Source organism: Chiloscyllium punctatum, chromosome 32 (genome assembly GCF_047496795.1).
Source record: "Chiloscyllium punctatum isolate Juve2018m chromosome 32, sChiPun1.3, whole genome shotgun sequence".
Classification (NCBI taxonomy): domain Eukaryota; kingdom Metazoa; phylum Chordata; class Chondrichthyes; order Orectolobiformes; family Hemiscylliidae; genus Chiloscyllium; species Chiloscyllium punctatum.
This window is the reverse complement of record NC_092770.1, coordinates 8,972,404-8,993,248: the sequence shown is the minus strand read 5'-3', so window position 1 is coordinate 8,993,248 and position 20,845 is coordinate 8,972,404. Positions and strand designations below refer to the sequence as shown.

The 20,845-nt window shown below is 39.7% G+C and overlaps 1 protein-coding gene across 1 annotated transcript in view; it reads right to left on the bottom strand.

Moving 5' to 3' along the window:
* otogl (otogelin-like) overlaps positions 1 to 20,845 on the bottom strand; it is a 229,066-nt gene that overhangs the window by 74,749 nt on the left and 133,472 nt on the right. The window contains exon 34 of the mRNA XM_072551603.1: positions 8,073 to 8,351. Within this exon, the coding sequence (XP_072407704.1) occupies positions 8,073 to 8,351 (279 nt within the window). The remainder of the gene's footprint in view (positions 1 to 8,072; positions 8,352 to 20,845) is intronic.

The window sequence follows — 20,845 nt, the reverse complement described above, 5'->3', positions numbered from 1 at the left end:
TGCTCTTTGAGGGGAAAGAATCTCCAACAGAAAGCCAGTGCCTGATGGCAGAGAGATGCCAGAACTGCCTGATGGTCAAGGAAGTAAAATCGAACTTCCAAAAATGTCTGGTTGCTCCCATCACAATTCCCCCTTGTATCAGGCCACTACCTGCAACCAGTAAGTTCAACCCATAAAGCATCTTTAATTTTAAGAAGTCCCAAGGTATTTCAGAAAATCAGAAGAACTAAAAAAAAATTAACGATAAGCCAAAGGAGAAGGTATTAAGTCGAGTTGATGAAAATCTTCATTCGAAGAGGTTTTAAAAGTCTGGGGAAGAGAGGGTATTAATAAGAAGGTAATATTACTCAAGAAGTATGTAGTCAAAGAAAACAAAAGGTCCAAGGACAGATTTTGGGGGTTCTATGAACAAAACCACTAAATGGAAACAGGAAATATTGCCTGACTTCTAAAATTACAATTGGGTAAGTTGTGTCATTAAAAAAAGGTATTTTCACAGAGGAAGTCAAAGAGTACATTAGACATGTAATGAAAAAGTGGTGGGCATTAATTAGGAATTCATGTGTACTTAGAATCAAGTGTTAAAGAGGTTATGGCCAGTAATGTGGAAACTCTCAAAGTAATCGTAAGGGGCAGAATGATTTTGTCAAAGGGAATTCATGTTTTCTTTGAAGGAGTGACATGTGTTGTAGGTAAAGGTAGCCTATAAAAAAATACCGTACTTAGATTTTCAAAAGGCATTTGTTAGGGTGTCCTGGAGGGAAGATTGGTTAGCTGGCAAAAACAGAGTTTACATCAATACATCTATTGACTGTTTGGCATGATATAATGAGTGGAGCCCCACAGGGACCTAGGCAGAGGACTCAACTTTTAACAACTTGCAGCAATGAATTAGATTTTACGAGTGAAAATTCTGCAGTTAAAATGGAAGATATCACAAAGATAGGTAGAATAGTATGCTGTAAAGATGTAAGAAAGTTGCAGAAGGATAAACAGGTTTAATGACTGGGCAAAAATTTGGCACTCGGGGGCATTAGGAACCTTGATTGTCCGCAGGACACGGGTGGGCAGTATTTTGTTCAGTTAATCGAATTCTGGATGATTGAATGCCAAATAACATAGTTTAGCCAAGCATCGGGATCTTGCGATCTTTCCAGATAATCCAATAGATGGATAATCAAATGCCAGATAATCGAGTTTTCTCTGTATATGTAATATGGAAAACATGATTTTCACTTCATCAGGACAACTGAAAGAAAAACTATATTATTTATATAGAAAACAACTACATAATTCTGAGGTGCAGAGAGTTTGCAGGCATGTCATGAGACCTGATGTGGCCTTCAAGCCCAGAGGACAGCCAATGGAATCATCCTGTATGGCGGAAACCCTCACAGCAGTTCCCAGTTGGGAAGCAATTACTAGGTGTGTCACCCAGTTAAGGATGGAGGCTAGCTCTTCATGAGGCCAATTCCAGGTGTTAGCAGCTTTACAGTCTCAGCAAAGGTTTTGCAGACTTGCTAGTCCTGAAGGGTGGCCTTATTTGAGGCAATGCCAAATGTTTGCTCTTGTTTGGGATTCAACCAAATACACTTTTAAAATCTTGCAACTCCTTGGACCATGGCCCTCTGAATATGATCATTACTGAGTCCCAATCTCAGTCTAAGAATCTATTGGGAGAATGCTTCCATGCAACAGGTGACCTCTCTACATGGTAGGGGGATGCTTTGCTGCTGACAAAATGCTTTAAGCCTGGGGTGATGGCTTGAATTGGCTCCATTAATTACCTTCATTGGGTGCACACCTCTGGTCAGTAGATAAACAAGCTGCTGCCCTTCACTCTGTTAGCAAAACAGCAGTGGAAATGCAATGGGCACAGTCTTCATATTCTCCTCATTTTTTAGCACTCCATCTAGGGACTTACATAAGCTCATTGTATGCCTGGTTGGTACCCTATATATCTATGAGTAAGACTGTCATACCACTTCCTCAGCCCCTTCAGATGTAGTGAAGTGCTCCATTTATTGACTTCTAGGTGAGTTAACAATATCAAAATAAACAAGAAAATCTGAATTTACAATCTTCAGTCTAATGAAAAATATCGATTCCATAAAAGATTTAATGTGGCACAAATGAAAAAAAAAACTGAAGGACTTAAATGTATTTGTTCCTTCAGCTGTTCAAGTGCAGGAATTAAATCTGTCGGCAGACGACCTCAAGAACATATTTTATTGCCAGTAACACACTGAGACCAGCAAAAGGGCAAGAATAGAGGTAATGTGATACTATGGAAACTGCCATTAGGATTTCTGTTGCCGCACAGTTGTTACAATGCACAGGAGTTCATGCATAATCTTTGAATCTAACGTGATCAGTATTGGTTAAAGTTAACATTTCATCTCCATATATGCAGTGCATTACGATACCAATTAAAAGCACACATATGAAATCCCACTCTAAAGTATCCTTGCCTTAATAAATAGAAGTTTTTAAAAAATCTTTTTAAGATTAGAAATCCAAATGAATTGCACAACATCAACTGATTGGTTAATTATCTGTCCTCATTCTAATCTGTTCTACAGATGAGTAAATGCACTTCACTGAAATGTATTTCTTCATTACTTTGAAAATGCAATATTGCACAAATAGCAAAAGCTCAGAAGAAAAATAAAATAAGATTGTTCAATAAACCTAACTACCCATGTTAGTTGATTTTATTAGCAGTAAATTTTGCACTTTTTGAATCGGGGCAGTGAAATATTTTCCTTATCCCACTATGTAGACAGCTGTGTCAGTTAGAAGATATAGTTACAGGCAACTTCCGTGAACAGCACAACCTTTTCCCCTTTAGAGTATTAGCTGACTCTTTATATTCAGGGGGTCATGAGTAAAATTCAAGGGCTAAATCTATGCAGCAAAACAGCCTTGAAGAGAGCATTGTTCCAATAGTTCTTGGTTGGGCTCTGTTTGACCAGCTTTAGTTTCAGGACAGTATCTCTGACTTGTAAGGCATCTCCTATTACATTCCATCACTTCAGGATTATTTGGTTGCCATTGATAATGCACACAGTCCATTGCCCAATTAAGTTTCCACAATAAGGAAAAACATTATCTTATATGGTAATATCTAATAACTAGATGTTCATGCCACTATTTGCTTTACAACCTTTATTACACCTCATGTAGGACTAAATTCTAACACTATAAGTTGGTCAAAAGAAAACAAGGGTAACAGCCTCTGCAGTCCTACAGAGATGACAAATAATTGCTATTTGAAGAGGTCATACATTTGACAAGATACTCAAAGATGTCAGTTGAAATTGCATGCACATTGTTTTTATATTATCTTATGGTAAACAACAATTAAAACATACACATTTCCTCTCTCTTGAAAACATATATCCATTGATCAGAATGTTAGGAATGTCTATGGCATCCACAGTAAAAGAAATGTCATGGTCTGGAACTTTACCTTTTGCCAGTCATTAAGTCCTAATGATGATGAATTCATGTAATTTTCTGTTTCTCACCTGAAATCTATTTTTGCAATGTGTACATTATAAGTAAGCAAGAAATATGCTGAAGGCTGGATAAACTTCTAGACAAGAAAGACGAATACTAAAGAATGTGAAATTTCAAAAGAAGGATGTAGTACTCTCTTCTGGCATTAAAACAGGCCAAGATTTGATGGAAATTATACATTTCAATTCAATAAATAAAATTAAACAGGAATTTTGCGGAATGCTCTGGAATCAACCAGCAGTAACATTGTAATACTAATCATCTACTACTGCACAGATTTGGAATATAGTATTATATTAAGTAAATACATTAATTTACATTTTTAAAGATGGAAAGTTAATATACTGAACATTAATAGCCTACTGCTGGTTCATTGGTTATATTTTCTCTTAGCCACTCACTGCTAATATATGATTACATATTTCACAATTTTCCAGATAAAATTCACACATTTTGTTAGAGACTGCTTAAGATACATTTGTTATGCTTTATAGTCAACAGAACTAAAAATCAGTTAATTAAAGATAAACTAACTCTACATATTGAATGTCACATTTTCTTCTAATAGATGAAGTATTTTCCATCAGAAGCAGATGTTCATTCATGTTGTGTTATTGCAACATTCCAGATCTGGCTCAGTAATTCAAGGTTTAATTTGTTGTGATGGGCAGTCAAAAGACTTTAAGGTTGTATCACTAATCATTGCTGAGTTAGCTGATATCAATTATGCAACAGTGGGAGTTGCTACAATTGATATCTGTTTCCCTCCTCCAGTTTCTGAACACAATCTATTAATAACTGCTACAAAATTTGCAAGTGTGGACACCAGCAAGAAATGGACTTTGTTTTGATATTTCTGTGGTCAAATAATTCATCAAACATTGACTTACACCAATCTTTGAACCCAGAATTCTGGCCATGGCTTGTAGAGAAAATGGATGTTCCTGGCTGCATTTTTGTTCTGTCATAATTGGCATAAAGCATTGAGTATTGCTGAGAAAAAGTGACATGCTGTTGAAAGATTTGGTCTTGCAATCATCAGGGCAAAACCAAGAATACCAAATTTCGAAAAGAAAAGGGACAGATCAAAGTGTTATCATGAAATATTGATCTGGAAATGACTGTTTAATTGAAAAGGGGCACAATACTTAGATATGTTTTTGGTCTGCAGGCCACAACTTATATTATGTAGCTTTAGCAAGAATCAGTGAGCTATATTTGTGATATTCATAGTCTTAAACTGGTTTTTAATATAACAGTAATATTCAAGTCTTTATTATATAAGAATTATTTTTTGTTCTGCCTTGAAGTACTATGTATTGAGTAAAGCCCAGTGAAACAGGCCCTATAGTATATATTGCTAACTTTGTTCAAAAATGGTATATAATATCTGCTGATTGTTGATGTCTCTTCTATGTTCCAATAACCCCCCCAAGACTGGGGTTCCCTCTGCAGCTGGAAGGTGAGTGCAAATGGGTACTTCGGTTTAAAAGGTTGCAGAATTATGGGCATGAGTTATATGCAAAATAGAAAATATCAACGTCACTTCAATCTTTTATACCAAACCATTCACCCTCTGTCTGCATAAATTCTACTCCATACATAGGCCACACCTAAAAATGCCCACTCAAAGGAAAATTGGTGATGTTGCTGGGATCTTCCTGGCTGTGCCCAAAGCCCTGCAGGGGGACCAGTACAATCACCTTCAATTACATCCCACCTTTCACCAGAAGTACAGGTTCCAGGCCTTACTTCTGCAGTCACAGAGCATTGGTGAAGGGAATCACCTACTGAGTGGCAGCGCCCACCTGGGCTGCCAGTAATTCAAAACCTCAGGTGCGCCAATTGATCCACCACTGATGCAGCCTGCTTGTCATCTCTAACTGGATAGAACATAGAACAATGTAGCGCAGTATAGGCCCTTCAACCCTCGATGTTGCGCCAACCTGTGAAACCAGTCTGAAGTCCATCTCATCTAAACTATTCCATTATCATCCATATATTTATCCAATGACCATTTAAATGCCCTTAAAGTTGACGAGTTTACTAATGTTGCAGACAGGGCATTCCACACCCTTACTACTGTCTGAGTAAAGAACCTACCTCTGACATCTGTCCTTTATCTATCACCTCTCAATTTAAAGCTATGTCCCCTTGTGCTAGCCATCACCATCCAAGAAAAAAGGCTCTCACTGTTCACCATATCTAATCATTTGATTGTCTTGTATGTCTCTATTAAGTCACCTTTTGACCTTCTTCTCTCTAATGAAAGCAGCCTCAACTCCGTCAGCTTTTCCTCATCAGACCTTCCCTCCATACCAGTCAACATCCTGATAAACCTCCTCTGCAGCTTTTCCAATGCTTCCATGTCCCTCCTATAATGCAGCAACCAGAACTGTACACAATATCCCAAGTGTGGCCACACCAGAGTTTTGTCCAGCTGTAACATGACCTCATGGTTCCAAAACTCAGTCTACCTACCAATAAAAGCAAACACACCGTACGTCTTCTTAACAACTCTATCAACCTGGGTGGCAAATTTCAGCAATCTAAGCACATGGACACCAAGATCTCTCCGCTCATTCACACTTCCAAGAATCTTACCATTAGCCCAGTACTCTGTATTCCTGTTACTCCTTCCAAAATCAATCACTTCACACTTTTCTGCATTAAACTCCATTTGCCACCTCTCAGCCCAGCTCTGCAGCTTATCTACGTCTCTCTGTGACCTACAACATCCGTCTGCACTGTCCACAACTCCACTGACTTTTGTGTCATCCACAAATTTATTAACCCATTCTTCTGCGCCCTCATTCAGGTCATTTATAAAAACAGAACCTCAAAACAGAACCTTGCGGTACACCACTCATGACTGAACTCCAGGATGAACATTTCCCATCAACCACCACCTTTTGTCTGTTTCAGCTAGCCAATTTCTGACCAAAACTGCTAAATCACCCTTAATCCTATGCCTCTGTATTTTCTGCAGTGGCCTACCGTGAGGAACCTTACTAAAAACTTTACTGAAATCCATATACACCACATCAACGGTTTCCCCCTCATCCACCTTTTTGGTCACCTCCTCAAAGAACTCAATAAGGTGTGTGAGAGACAACTTACCCTTCACAAAACCATACTGACTATCCCTAGTCAAATTATTCCTTTCTAGATAATTATAAATCCTATCTCTTATCATCCTTTCCAACACTTTACCCACAACCAATGTAAGGCTCACTGGGCTATAATTACCAAGTTTGTCTCCTCTCCCCTTCTTGAACAAGGGGACAACATTTGCTATCCTCCAGTCTTCTGACACTATTCCTGTCAACAATAATGACATAAATATGAAAGCCAAAGGCTCTGCAATCTCCTCCCTAGCTTCCCAGAGAATCATAGGATAAATCCCATTTGGCTCAAGGGACTTTTCTATTTTCTCACTTTCCAGAATTGCTGACACTTCCTCCTTATGAACCTCAATTCTATCTAGTCTAATAGCCTATATCTCAGTATTCTCCTTGACAACATTAACTTTTTCCTGTGTGAATACTGACAAAAAATATTCATTTAGTGCCTCTGCTATCTTTTCGGATGCCATGCACAACTTCCCACTACTTGACAGGCCCTAATCTTGCTCTAGTCATTCTTTTATTCCTGATATACCTATCGAAAGCTTTAGGCTTTTCCTTGATCCAACCTGCCAAACACTTCACATATCTCCTCCAAACGCATCTTTGCACTCCCTTTAGGTCCTTCCTGGCTAACTTGAGCCTTCACATCTCATTTTTACATAAGCCTCCTTCTTCGTCTTGATAAGAGATTCAACTTCCTCAGTAAACCACAGTTCCCTCGCTCGACCACTTCCTCCCTGCCTGACAGGTACATACTCAACAAGGACATACAGTAGCTGTTCCTTGAACAAGCTCCACATTTCAATTGTGCCCATTCCCTGCAGTTTCCTTCCCCAGCCTATGCATCCTAAATCTTGCCTAATTGCATTATAATTGCCTTTTCCCCAGCTATAACTCTTGCCCTGCAGTATATAACTATCCCTTCCCATCACTAAAATAAACTTAACCAAATTGTGGTCACTATCACCAAAGTGTTTATCTTCCTCCAAATCTAACAGCTGGCCCGGTTCATTACCCAGTACCAAATCCAATGTGGCCTCATTTCTTGTTGATCTATCAACATACTGTGTCAAGAAAACCACATTGGACAAAAACTGACCCTTCTCAACTATTTGAAAAATGGGTGGAGCTTCCAAAGCAGCCCTTTCCTTGGTCAGCTCTGGGACAATCTCACAGGCTGACCTTTGAAGCCATTAGGTTTTTATCTCACCTTTGAAACCATTAGGTTCAGGGCTGACATATGGTCCCAATGCCCAAGAATCTTCTCAGAGGTGAAGATTCCATTTCTAGGTTCCTCTGTGAACACATGGCTCCAAGGTTGCAAAACCCTGTTACAAAAATCTTCAGAGTTTCTTCCATGAAACATGGCTATTCCAGTTTTTGTTCAGACTCAGTGAATCAAATACACCTTTGGTCACTTACCTTCAATTTTAAAGCTGCTTGAAAGTTTAAATGATTCAGAATAGTCATACTGTACTACTTTAACAGCCGATGGTGTCAAAGTGATAAAAAAGCCCTTCCTGCTGTAGAGTTCAAATGTACTGTAGCCTGGGATCCAGTTGCTTCTGTGATGAATAAATGAAGCATCCTTGTGGAAACGTTGATTGTCTTCCCATTGCTCTAAGTGAAGATTATCATCCTCACCAACGTGTATGAAGTAATTGGGTCTTTCAGCAGACTCAAGCGAAACAACAGGCAATTCTGTAATATTATAATAAAGTAAATTATTAGAGAAATTGTTAATACAGCAAATAAAAATGTTGTGCATGAATATAAATGTAAATATATTTTGTGTTACAAGTGTGACTAAGAACGCAGTATTATAGTTGCATGTGTACTCAGAGCTCAATTTCCCTCGGTCACCTTTGTACTGGGCTACCACCTTCCCTGACCTCTGCACAATTTTCAGTGGCCCAAAAATACCTAAGCCTTATGATGTAAGAGCAGAAGTAGGCCATTCAGCCCATTGAGACTGCTATACTATTCAACGAGATAATGGCTGGTCTAATAATCCTCGCGCCATTTTCTTGCTTTATCTCCATAATCCTTGATCCCCTTAATGATTAAACATCTATCTCAGCCTTGATTAGAATTAATACCCCAACCTGTGTGATTAAAAAAATTCCACAGATTCACTAGTCTGTCAAAGAAGAAATTCCTCACTGTGTCTTAATTGTGTGATCCCCTACTCCGATATGATGCCCTCAGTCCTGGAGTGTCCTGTAGGGGGAAGCAGCCTTTCTGCATCTACCCTGTCAAGTTGCCTAAGAATCTTGTGTGTTTCAATTAGTGTTCTCTCATTCTTCTAAATATCAATGATTTTAAGCACATGCAACCTAATTTCTCCTCATAACAAACTCATTTCAAATTCAGAATCAACCAAGTGAGCCTTTTCTGAACTACCTCCAAAAGCAGTATATCCTTCATTCAACAAGGGGATTGAAATTGTTTAGAGTATTCCAACTGTGGTGTGACCAGTGCCTTGAAGAGTTTCACAAGACCTCCCTGTTTTTATACTACATTCCCTTTGAAATAATGCCAGCCGATCTAACTACTTTTGCCCTAATTGAGACATTTAAATGATCAATCAAGACCACTGAAGGACTGTTTCAGACCCCATCTCAATTTCTAGGAGGAAGTCAGGCTTAGAGGGTTCCCACAAAGGGACCCTGCTCATACCTGAAAGAAGGAGCAATGGACATCTCCATCAACAATCTCCAAACATTGGTCACCTTTCCTCCCACAAGTGAGTCCCATGTGGATAATCCTTCCCCACTCTGGCCTTTCTACTGACATCCACATACCACCCCAGCCACACAACCCCCAAGCCTCACTTCCCCTTCCTGTCCTGGCATGCTGACACTCACATGATTATGGATTCTTGACACTTAATGTCAAGACCTCATCCTGTCCACTGCAGCTTCTGGTTGTTCTGGGACTAGAGAGCACCTTGATGCACTAAATGGCTGTGGAGCAACCATTATCAATTGCATTGCGTTCACCATTGACTCCTCATGTGACACGAAAGGAAACTACACCATCTTTAAAGACTTGGCCTAAATAAATTAAAATATCTCATGTTGATGCATCTGTCATTTAATCAGCTTGTTCAGACCTCTGCAGCAGGTGGGACTTGAATCAGGACCTTCTGAATCAGAAATAGGAACACTACCACTGTGTCACAAGTACAACCTGCTAAAATACTGAATATTGTAAACCTTCCACTTAAGTATTATTTACATCAGATAAAATAGAATCTACAATACAAAAACAACGCAATATCAACTGGCCAAGCAGTGTTCATACTTAACAGGAGTTTTCCTATCCTGCTGTTATATGTCTTTTTCCTTTATCTATTGCTTTCAAAGATTCAAAGAAAAATGTGTTTGGCTCACCTCCCATGATGGCTTGTTACATTTCACAACAATACAAAATCTGGCAGCCTCACCAAGTGGCCTGAGTTTTCCACTCTTCACTGTCCCTTGCTACACAATTAGTCAGATAGCAGCAAAATGTCTTACTGGAACACCATTATTTTCAGAGTGTGATGGACAAAAGCAGACATGGATAGGCAGTTGGGTCAAACTACCAAGCACTTTGCTTAGACATTAATTTGGAGGCTTGATGATCTTTGATGCCATTTTGAGCCTTTCTGATTTGCAGGATATCTGACATAAATCACATTACATAATAAATCATATCTGGGATTGCTAACAGGAAGAATATTAAAGATCATTGAAGAGACATCGCAAAGTTAAGGCATGAGTAATTCAGTGCTTCATTAAACATAGAGTCATGGAGTCATACAGCACAGAAACAGCCCCTTCAGTCCAACAAGTCCATGCCGACCATAATCCCAAACTAAACTAGTCCCACTTGCCTGCACTTGGCCCATATTCCTCCAAATATTTCTTATTCATGTGCTTATCCAAATATCTGTTAAATGTTGTAATAGTAGCTGCATCCACCAGCTCCTTTGGAAGTTCATTCCACAGTTAAACCACTGTCTGTGTAAAACAATTGTCCCTCATGTCTTTTTTAAATCTTCCTCCTTTCATCTTAAAAATATGCCCCCCCCCAGTCTTGAAATCCCCCAGTCTAGGGTAAAGATACCTGTCACTCACCTTATCTACAACCCTCATGATTGTATAAACCTCTATAAAGTCACCCCTCAACTTCCTACATTCCGGTGAAAATGATCCCAACCCATCCAGCCTCTCCCCATAACTCAAACCCTCCATTCCTGGCTACATCCTGATAAATCTCTTTTGACCCCTCTCCAACTTAATAATATCCTTCCTATAACAGGGTGACCTAGAACTGAATACAATACTCCAGAAGAGGCCTCACCAGCATCCTGTACAACCTTTACATAACGTCCCAACTCCTACGCTCAAAAGTCTAAGCAATGGAGGCAAGCGTGCTAAGTGCATTCTTAACCATCCTGTCTATTGGTGGCACAAACTTCAAAGAATTATGTACATGAACACTTTGGTCTCTCTATTCTTCAGCACTACTCAAGGCCCTAGTTTTAATTGTACAAGTCCTGTCCTTGTTTGTTTTACCAGAATGCAATATCTCCCATTTATCCAAATTTATCCAAATTAAACTCCATCTTTATGTAAGTTACTTGCTTTTATTTCCTTCTAGAAACAATTAACATTTAAGATTCGCATAAATTTTTGTACGAAGTTATTTTGTTCCTGAGAACCACCTTGCCTTCAATCATTCATCAACAAAAGTTCTTTTTTCTGAGGTATTTGGAAGATGAAGATTTTCTTGCTGCATGCGAGAAGATGCAAGCCCTCCTGCCAAGAGACACTAGTCCCTAGTTTGGAAGCATGAGGAGGACATACTTCATTTTTGCAAATTATGCTTTTCGATGCTCTTCATCCACAAATAAATTTGTACAGTAGCTCAATGGCACTGCTATAATGTGTGAATGTTTAAGAAATCATAATATTGGGAGCTTTTATCAGGTGTAGTCACAGTGTGTATGCTACATGTAAACCAATAGTGGCAATGCATGCCAAACTGATCAATATTTAATACATTCTGACTGAGTGCATGAGTCAATATACCATTAATCATTTCTGTAGGACCTGGCAGACCTACCTATATTCATAATAAGGCACTATGAAGTTCAGCAAAGAGCCAATCATGTACAAGGACACTGAAAGCTATAACATGCCATAGAACTAGTATATCCAACGACAATAATGGTCAGTTGTGTTTTAAATGAGCGTTGCAATGATGAACAGAAATGATGCTACCTCTTCAATCTTAAGATGCTTTTTAAAGTTCTCTAAATTCCTTGAGGAAAGGAAATCTGCCATCCTTACCTGGTCTGGCCTACACGTAACTCCAGAGCCACAGCAATGTGGTTGACTTTCAAATGCGCTTTGAAATGGCCCAGTAAGTCACTCAGTTGTATCAATCAAGAGAAAGTCACAACAAAGAAATGAAAATGGACAGATGACCTGGCATCGACCTTGGAACCGGAAAAGACAATGGCAAAAACACAAACAGCCCTGTCAACCATGCAAAGTCCTCCTTACCAACAACTGGGGGCTACTGCTGAAATTGGGGGAGCTGTCTTACAGACTAGTCAATCAACAGCCTGACATAGTCACTCTTACAGAATCATGCTCCAGACACCACCATTACCATTACCATCCCTGTATATGCCCTATCCCACTCAGCAGAGGTGGCGGCACAGTGGGATATTGTCGGGAGGGAATTGCCCTGGGAGTGCGTGACATCGACTCCGGACCCTATGACGTCTTGTGGCCTTGTGTTAAACATGGGCAAGAAAATCTCTTACTGGTTACCATATATTGTCTTCCTTCGGCTGATGAATCACCCAGTGTTGAATATCACTTGGAGGAAGCACTGAGGGTGGCAAGGGTGCAAATTGTACTCTGGGTGGAGGATTTCAATGTCCACCGCCAACAGTAGCACAGATATAACTCCTAGACTGGATCTGCAGCAGATGGTGAAGGAAAAACATATGATATCTCATCCTTACTAATCTGCTGGCTGCAGAAGCATCTGCCAATGACAGTATAGGTAAAAGTGACCACTGCACTGTCCTTGTGGAGATGAAGTCCTGCCTTCACATTGAGAATAACCTCCATTGTGTTGCGTGGTACTATCACCGTGCTAAACTGAACAGACTTTGAACCAATCTAGCAGCCAAGACTGGGCATCCATGAGGCACTGTGAGCCAACAACAGCAGCAGAACTGTACTCCAGCACAATCTGCAACCTATGGCCTGGCATATCCCCCACTCAACCATTACCATCTAGCCAGGGGATCAATCCTGGTTCAATGGAGAGTGGAGGAGGCATGCCAGGAGCAGCATCAGGCATACCGAAAAATGAGGTGTCAACCTGGTGAAGTTACCAAACAGGACTACTTACATACCAAATGACATATACAGTAAGTAATAGACAGAGCTAAGCGATCCCACAACCAGTGGATCAGATCTAAGCTCTGCAGTCCTTCCACATCAAGTCATGAATGGTGGAGGACAATAAAACTCACTAGTAAAGGAAGGTCCACAAATATCCCCATCCTTAATGATGGAGGAGGCCAACATATCAATGCAAAAGATAAGGCTGATACATTCACAACAATCTTCCATCAGAAGTGTCGAGTGGATGATCCACCTCGGGCTCCTCCAGTGGTCCCCAGCATCACAGATACCAGTCTCCAGCCAATTCAATTCACTCTACATGCTATCAAGAAACAGCTGGAGGCACTGGATACTGCAAAGGCAATAGGGCCTGATAAAATTCAAGCAATAATACTGAAGACATGTGCTCCAGAACTTGCCACTCCCTTAGCAAAGCTCTTCCAGTATAGTTACAACACTGGCATCTACCCAACAACGTAGAAAATTGCCCAGGTATGTCCTGTACATAAAAAGAAGGACAAATCCAACCCGGCCAATTACTGCTCAATCACTCTACTCTCCATCATCAGTAAAGTGATGGAAGGGGTCATCAACAGTGCTATCAAGCAGCATCTGCTCAGCAACAAACTGATCAGTGATGCCCAGTTTGTGTTTTGCCAGGGTCACTCAGCTCCTGATCTCATTACAGCCTTGGTTCAAACAGGGACAAAAAAGCTGAATTCCAGAGGTGAGGTGAGAGTGACAGCCCTCGATATCAAGGATGCATTTGACTGAGTATGGCATCAAGGAGCCCTGGCAAAACTGGAATCAATGGGTATCGGGGCAAACACTCTGCTGGTTAGCGTGAAACCTGGCACAAAGGAAGATGGTTGTAGTTGTGGAGGGTCAGTCATCTCAGCTCTAGGAGATCTCTGCAGAAGTCCCTCAGGGTAGTGTCCTAGGCCCAACAATCTCCAGCTGCTTCATCAATGACCTTCCCTCTGTCGTAAGGTCAGAGGTGGGGATATCGCCAATGATTACACAGTGTTCAGCACCATTCATGACTCCTCAGATACCAAAGCAGTCCGTGCTTAAACGCAACAATATCCAGGCTTGGGCCGACAAGTGACAAGTAACATTTGTGTCACACAAATGTCAGACAATGCCCATCACTAAAAAGAGGCACTCTAACCACCACCCCTTGACATTCAACAGTGATGGGATTACCATGGCAGCTGCAAGAGCAGATCAGAGACTAGGGATACTGCGACGAGTAACTCACCTCCTGACACACCGAAGTCTATCCACCATCTATTAGGCACAACTCAGAAGTGTGATGGAATACTCGCTGCTTGCCTGGATGGGTGCTGCTCCAACAACACTCAAGAAGCTTGATAGCATCCAGGATAAAGCAACCTGCTTGATTGACACCACATCTACAAACATTCAATCCCTTCACCACCGGCACTCAGTAGCAGCGGTGTGTACTATCTACAAGATGTACTGCAGAAATTCACCAATGACCTTAAGACAGCACCTTCCCAAACCCATGACCACCTCCACCTAAATGGACAAGGGCAGCAGGTACTTGGGAACACCACCACCTGCAAGTTCCCCTCCAAGCCACTCGCCACCCTGACTTGGAAATATACAACTGTTCCTTCATAGTCGTTGGGTCAAAATCCTGAAATTCCCTCCTTACCAGCATTGTGGGTCAACCCACAGCATGTGGACTGCAGCGATTCAAGAAGGCAGCTCACTACCACCTTCTTAAGGGCAAATAGGGATGGGCATCAATGCTGGCCAATCAGTGATACCTAAGTCCCACAAATGAATTTTAAGAAAAGGCTTTCAGAGATGTAAAGCTGATTCATTAGGCTTGCTGATTTGGAAACTGGAACAAAAAAAAATACTTGCGATAGTGAGTTGTTGAAATTAGTAATAAAATATTATGCAGGTTAAGAGAAGCTTAACTCTGGGTCTTGGTGTTCTATAATCTTACTGAGTATGTTTGATTCCAGTTTAGGGCCCCTAAAGTGGATCTTGCTACACCTAGGATACAAGTGAAACCTTCCTCCAAAGTAATTATAATGCATGTTATGTCATGATCTGTATAGACAGACACTGATCAATGTACAAGGAGTGGATTCAGTTCATCATTAAGAATTGTTTGGTTTGGAAAAGTAACATTAATATCACCCTTACTGATTAGAATAGGAAACACTGGCGAACTATTTAATTTGACTTGAATTGCTGAAAGCAACGAAGCATCACACAAGTTCTCTCAGACACTATAAATAGGTTTCGATTTCTCAAAATGACATGGATAAATTACCGACAGCTGCTGAGAAAAACTTGTATGGATGATCCTAAAAATCTTCATAAACATTTCACTAAAGTTTTTTATTATGACATTGATCTCAGCTTAAATCACTTCCTTGTTGTTTCATTTCTTAGTATTATTCAGGATTACGTTGCAAAAATCAAATTTATGACTCAGATACAGAGTTGATGACAAGAAATCTTTTTTCTATTTCAACTATCTTATCTGGTTTTATTGCTGAATGTAACAGTAAAAGGCATATCTATCAAATATGCAGGGAAGCATTACCTAGACATTTTCAAAAATTACTATTTGTCACAAAGGTCTTTTTAAATTAAACTCCTTTGCTTGCACTGCTCTTTAAACACAAAAATAGTTTGTTTATCATAATTGTTTGATACATTTTCCAATTGAAAAATCTCTTGTATGAATTGACAGAATAAATGGAAAACAACATAAGTATTAATGCTTGAAAGCTTGGTTTTACATTCCCTTGCCAGCACATGATATGATATACAGGAACATGTTAATACAGAAATGATAAACATAAATGGAAAAGCAATTTTTCTCATCAATAAATTCTGAATGCTGAAATTCCCGCTGCCCTGAACATACTAAGATGGAAGGACAATCTACTTAAACTTACAAGCTTTTTCTCATTGATTATGAAATGATAGCCATGATATGACAAAACTAGGTTGAACCTAGTGTGTCATTTCTGGGCAGACCAAGAGTACACAGGTTTCAGTCTTTAGGATAGAAAGTGGTCCTTACTGAGTGAGTTCTCCAGGCAGTAGGCAAGGGCAGAAAGGTCCAATTTCACATTAAAATGCCATCATGTTGGTGCAGGTGGCTTTGCAAGCATTCCAGATGGCTGCTTAAAATCAGTAACAGGCCGCCCATTCGTTTACGTTTGGAGGGCACAATGTCTGCTGTGACAGTCTTCTGTAAAGTTGTTTACAGATGAGAAAAACAGATGCCAACACTACATAGCTCAGAATTCTACAGTAACCATTTAAGTTTGCTCCCCCACTGCGTTTCAACCCCATTCCATCTGCATCAAGCCCAACTAAGGAGCCACTGCCCAGAAGGTGAGCAGCTCAAGGTCCAGTATCTTTAATTATTCAACTGCCTGAGGAGGCATGATGATCATTAACAGCTCATGAAACAAATTTAAATAAGAACTGAAGCCTAACTGTCAGCTGCCATTCATTCCTTTAATTTTGACCCATATTGCCAACTAAGGATTTCCCATCCTTTGTCTTCACTGAGTTACTTAGTTCCAGGTAAGTGTACTATAATTCATGTCCTGATGAAGGAGCGATGCTCCGAAAGCTAGTGTTTCTAATTAAACCAGTTGGACTATAACCTGGTGTTGTGTGATTTTTAACTTTGTACACCCCAGTCCAACACCGGCATCTCCAAATTATAATTCATGTCAGCTTCCTTCAGTTAGTGGGTGAGACAATGCTCTTAGTAATTATCCTACATATACATATAGGTCTGATGAAGACAGAATCAAATGCAACCACGATGCACTCAGACCATAAAGCCTGACAGCACTTAAGGCCCCTATATGAACTGAAGTGACTTGGATGAGCCACTAAAAGTTGCTGTCATATATACAGCTTAAAGCATTGCTTCTGATAGGTCATAAGATAAAATCAATGAAGATTGAAATGAAAAAGTTATTGTGATATTAATGTTGAGTGGTTTAATTAGTTGCAAGAAGAGGAGAGGGATATTTGTACACAAAGGAGTGTTGTGCCGTAAAAGCATCAAGTCAAAACTGATTACGGAGTAATTTCTTTGCAATTAAAAAGAAATTTTTTCAAACTATATTGACAAGTTAGAGAATGCTAACTATTTAGATTTCAATTTTCAGGATCACAGGAAAGTGCATGGAAAGTATCTTACCACTTACTTTGATCTCTAAATCATTGACATTGCTTCTTCTCTGACACTGAACAGAACTTTGAGAAAGACATTGAAAGTTAAAAATATGTCAGGACTGGCAAATGCTGAGAACAGGCCGTTATCTCTGAATAAAATGTTTAAAACTAGGGTGCTTAGATACGGGAACAGCATTTTTGACTGAGATCAGATTTCTTTACTCAGAGACTTGCATGTCATTGTGGGGCGTTTGCACGGTGGCTTGCACTGCTGCCTTACAGTACGAGGGACCTGGGTTCATTGCCAGCCTCAGATGACTGTGTGGGATTTGCACATTCTCCCCACGTCTACATGGGCTTTCTCTCGGTGTTCCGGTTTCTTCCCACAGTCCACAGATGTACAGGACAAATGAATTGTCCATGTTAAATTGCCCACAGTGTCCAGAGATATATAGGTTAGGTGAATTAGCCATGGGTAATGCAGGGATAGGGTAAGGGTCTAGGTATGGATGGGATGATCTTCAGAGGGTCAGTGTGGACTCGATGGGCTGAGTGACCTAATTCTGCACTGTAGGGATTGTGTGATTCTTTATTCCTCGGAGATTTGGGTGTTCAGTCACTGAGCATAATCAAGGCTAGTCTTTAAAGAAATCAAAGAGAATGGAGATCAATAGGAAATGGAGTTAGGTTGGGGCTCAATCATGACTTTATGGATTTACGTAAGGGAAATCATGTAGACAAATCTACAGGAATTCTTCAAAGATATAATCAGTAGAAATGATAAAGGGAAGCCAGTGAATGTGGTTCATTTGGAATTTCAGAAGGTTTTCAACAAAGTCCCACAAAAATGAATAGTGTGTAAAAATAAAGCTGCTAGTGTTTAAGTATAGATAGAAAACTGGTTGGCAGAGAGGAAACAAGCAGTAAGAATACATGGGTCTTTTTCCAAATAGCAGGCAGTAAGTTGCCATAGGAATCAGTGCTCAGGCCAACTATTCACAATACATGTTAATGTTTTAGATGAGGGAACTAAATATAATATCCCAAAATTTGCAGACAATACAAAGCTGGGTGAGAGGGTGAGCTGTGAGGAGGATGTAGAGATGTTTCAGTGTGATTTGGACAAGCTGAGTGAGTGGGCAAATGTATGGTACATGCATATGGATAAATGTTGAGTTATCCACTTTGGGAGCAAAAATACAAAGGCAATTTATTATCTGAAATTGACCAAGGGAATGTGCAATGACACCTGTGTGTCTTCATACACCAGTCACTGAAAGTAAGGATGCACGTGCAGTAGGTGGTCAAGTAGACAAGTGGTATATTGGCTTTCATTGCAACAGGATTTGAGTAAAGGAGCAGGAATATCTTGCAGCAATTGCACAGGCCCTGGTGAGACCACACCCGGAATATTGTGCATAGTTTTGGCCTCATTATCTGAGGAAAGATGTTTTGGGTATGAAGGGAGTAATTCCTGAAAATAGCAGGTCTGACATAAGCGGAATGGTTGAATTGGTTAGGATTGTATTCTGCAGAGTTTAGAAGAATGGGGGAGTCCTCATAGAAACCTATAAAATTCTAACAGGACTATACAGGCCCAATGCAGGATAGATGTTCCCTCTGACAGTGGAAGCCAGAATCAGAGGCCACAGTCTAAGGATATGGGATAAACTATTCAGAACTGAGATGAATAGAAATTTCTTCAGCCAGAGAGCGGTGAACCTGTGAAATTTGTTTCCACAGAAAGCAGTTGAAACTAGAACATTGTGTGATTTTAAGGAGTTTGAAATAGCGTTTGGGGCTGAAGATATCAAAAAAATTGGGGAAAATTAGGAACAGGTTACTGAATTGAATGATCAGCCATTGATCATAATGAATGGAGAGGCATGCTTCAAGGGCCTATTCCTACTATTTTTTCTATGTTTTCTATATTTGTATGTTTATCAAATGGCAGTGGGCCTATGGTTTACTCTTGCTCCTATCTCCCTGTTTTTTCAAGCTCACTTTGTCATGGAGGTTAAAGATTGAAGATGTGATCTCAAATTAGATGACACCATTTAAGGCATCATCAACTCCCTGGTTCTCTTTCTTCAATCTATATTTCACAAAATCTAAAGTATGACTGGATCATTTAACAATTATGTTTTATTTCTGATTGTTATGTTAAGAAAGTATTATGAACATGAACATTTAAGTACTGCTGGTTCAACCTAACCTCACTGAAGATAAATTGTTGATTTCATCATCAGATTACAGATTTAGAGATTTGGTTTTGGCTTTGCAGTCCTTAATAAATAACCAGCAGCTACTTCCAGCAACAGCAAAGCTCATACAGCCACTCATCAGAACAAAAGAGGCAGCTTTTTCAGAAATAAAACATCTACCCAATGCAACCAAGAATTCTGTTCAACCTTTTCATATAACATTGCCAAACGCTTGTATCAGTTATTTAAAATCAATTTATGCCAACGGCCAATGGGCTATGTTAAGCTTGTCTCAATCCAATTTTTAAAAAAACACCAGCAATCAGCTTCAAAAGCTCAGAACATTTAAGTTATATTTGTGTTTGTATTTCTTACTTAGGACCATAAGAAATAGGAGCAGAAGTAGTCCATTCAGCCCATCAAGTCTGCTCCACCATTCAATGAGATCATGGCTGATTTGATAATTCACAACTTCACTTTCTTGCCTTTTTCCCATAATCCCTTGCTGATTAAAAACTTGTCATTCTCAGCCTTAAATATACTTAATGACCCAGCCTTAGCAGCCCTCTGTGGTAAAGAACATTACCGATTCACTGTGCCTTGAGACAAGAAATTCACTGTTAGCCTTTTCTGAATTGGTGGAATGAAAGGTTTTAAATACTATTTGGTAGTGGTGTAGTGGCAATGGCTGTGGACTTGGAATCTAGAGCTACAGACGAATGCTTTTGGATCATGGCTTCAAATCTTACCATGATAGATGATTAAGTTTGAATTTAATAAAATCTAGAATTAAATCCCCCCTAACCTGAGGATAATCATGTAGCCATTGTTGATTGGAATGAAAACAAAATCTTGTTCATTAATCTTTTAAAATGAAAAGAATTGCTATCTGGCTTCCATGTGATTCCAGACCTGCAGCAATGTGGTTGCTTCTTAACTACCTTCTGAAATGGCCTATGAAGCTAATATTTCAAAAGCAGTTACAGAGAAGCAACAAATGCCACCCTTGCCAGATATGCCTACATCCCATAGAAGAATCAAATTAAGCAGGTCCATGGAAAATGCTTGAGCAATGCTTAAAGTCAAAAAATAATATTTGTATTCTTGATCCCTTCGCTACTCTATTACTGCCTGGTCAATATTTCTGTTTCTGCAAACATATTGATGTTGAGTGGGGATCCGTTTGGCTTTATTGAGTCTTCCATACTCTTATTTCACAATTTTTAACCAAAGAGTTGATGGGTTTTTTTTAGGTGAAAGGAAATGCCAGTTACAGAGACAGGGTCAAAAGAGATCATGTGAGTGAGAACAACTTGGTGTGGAGTGTAAGCACAAACCTAGACAGGTTTGACTAATTAGTTTCTCCCTACATTGTCAA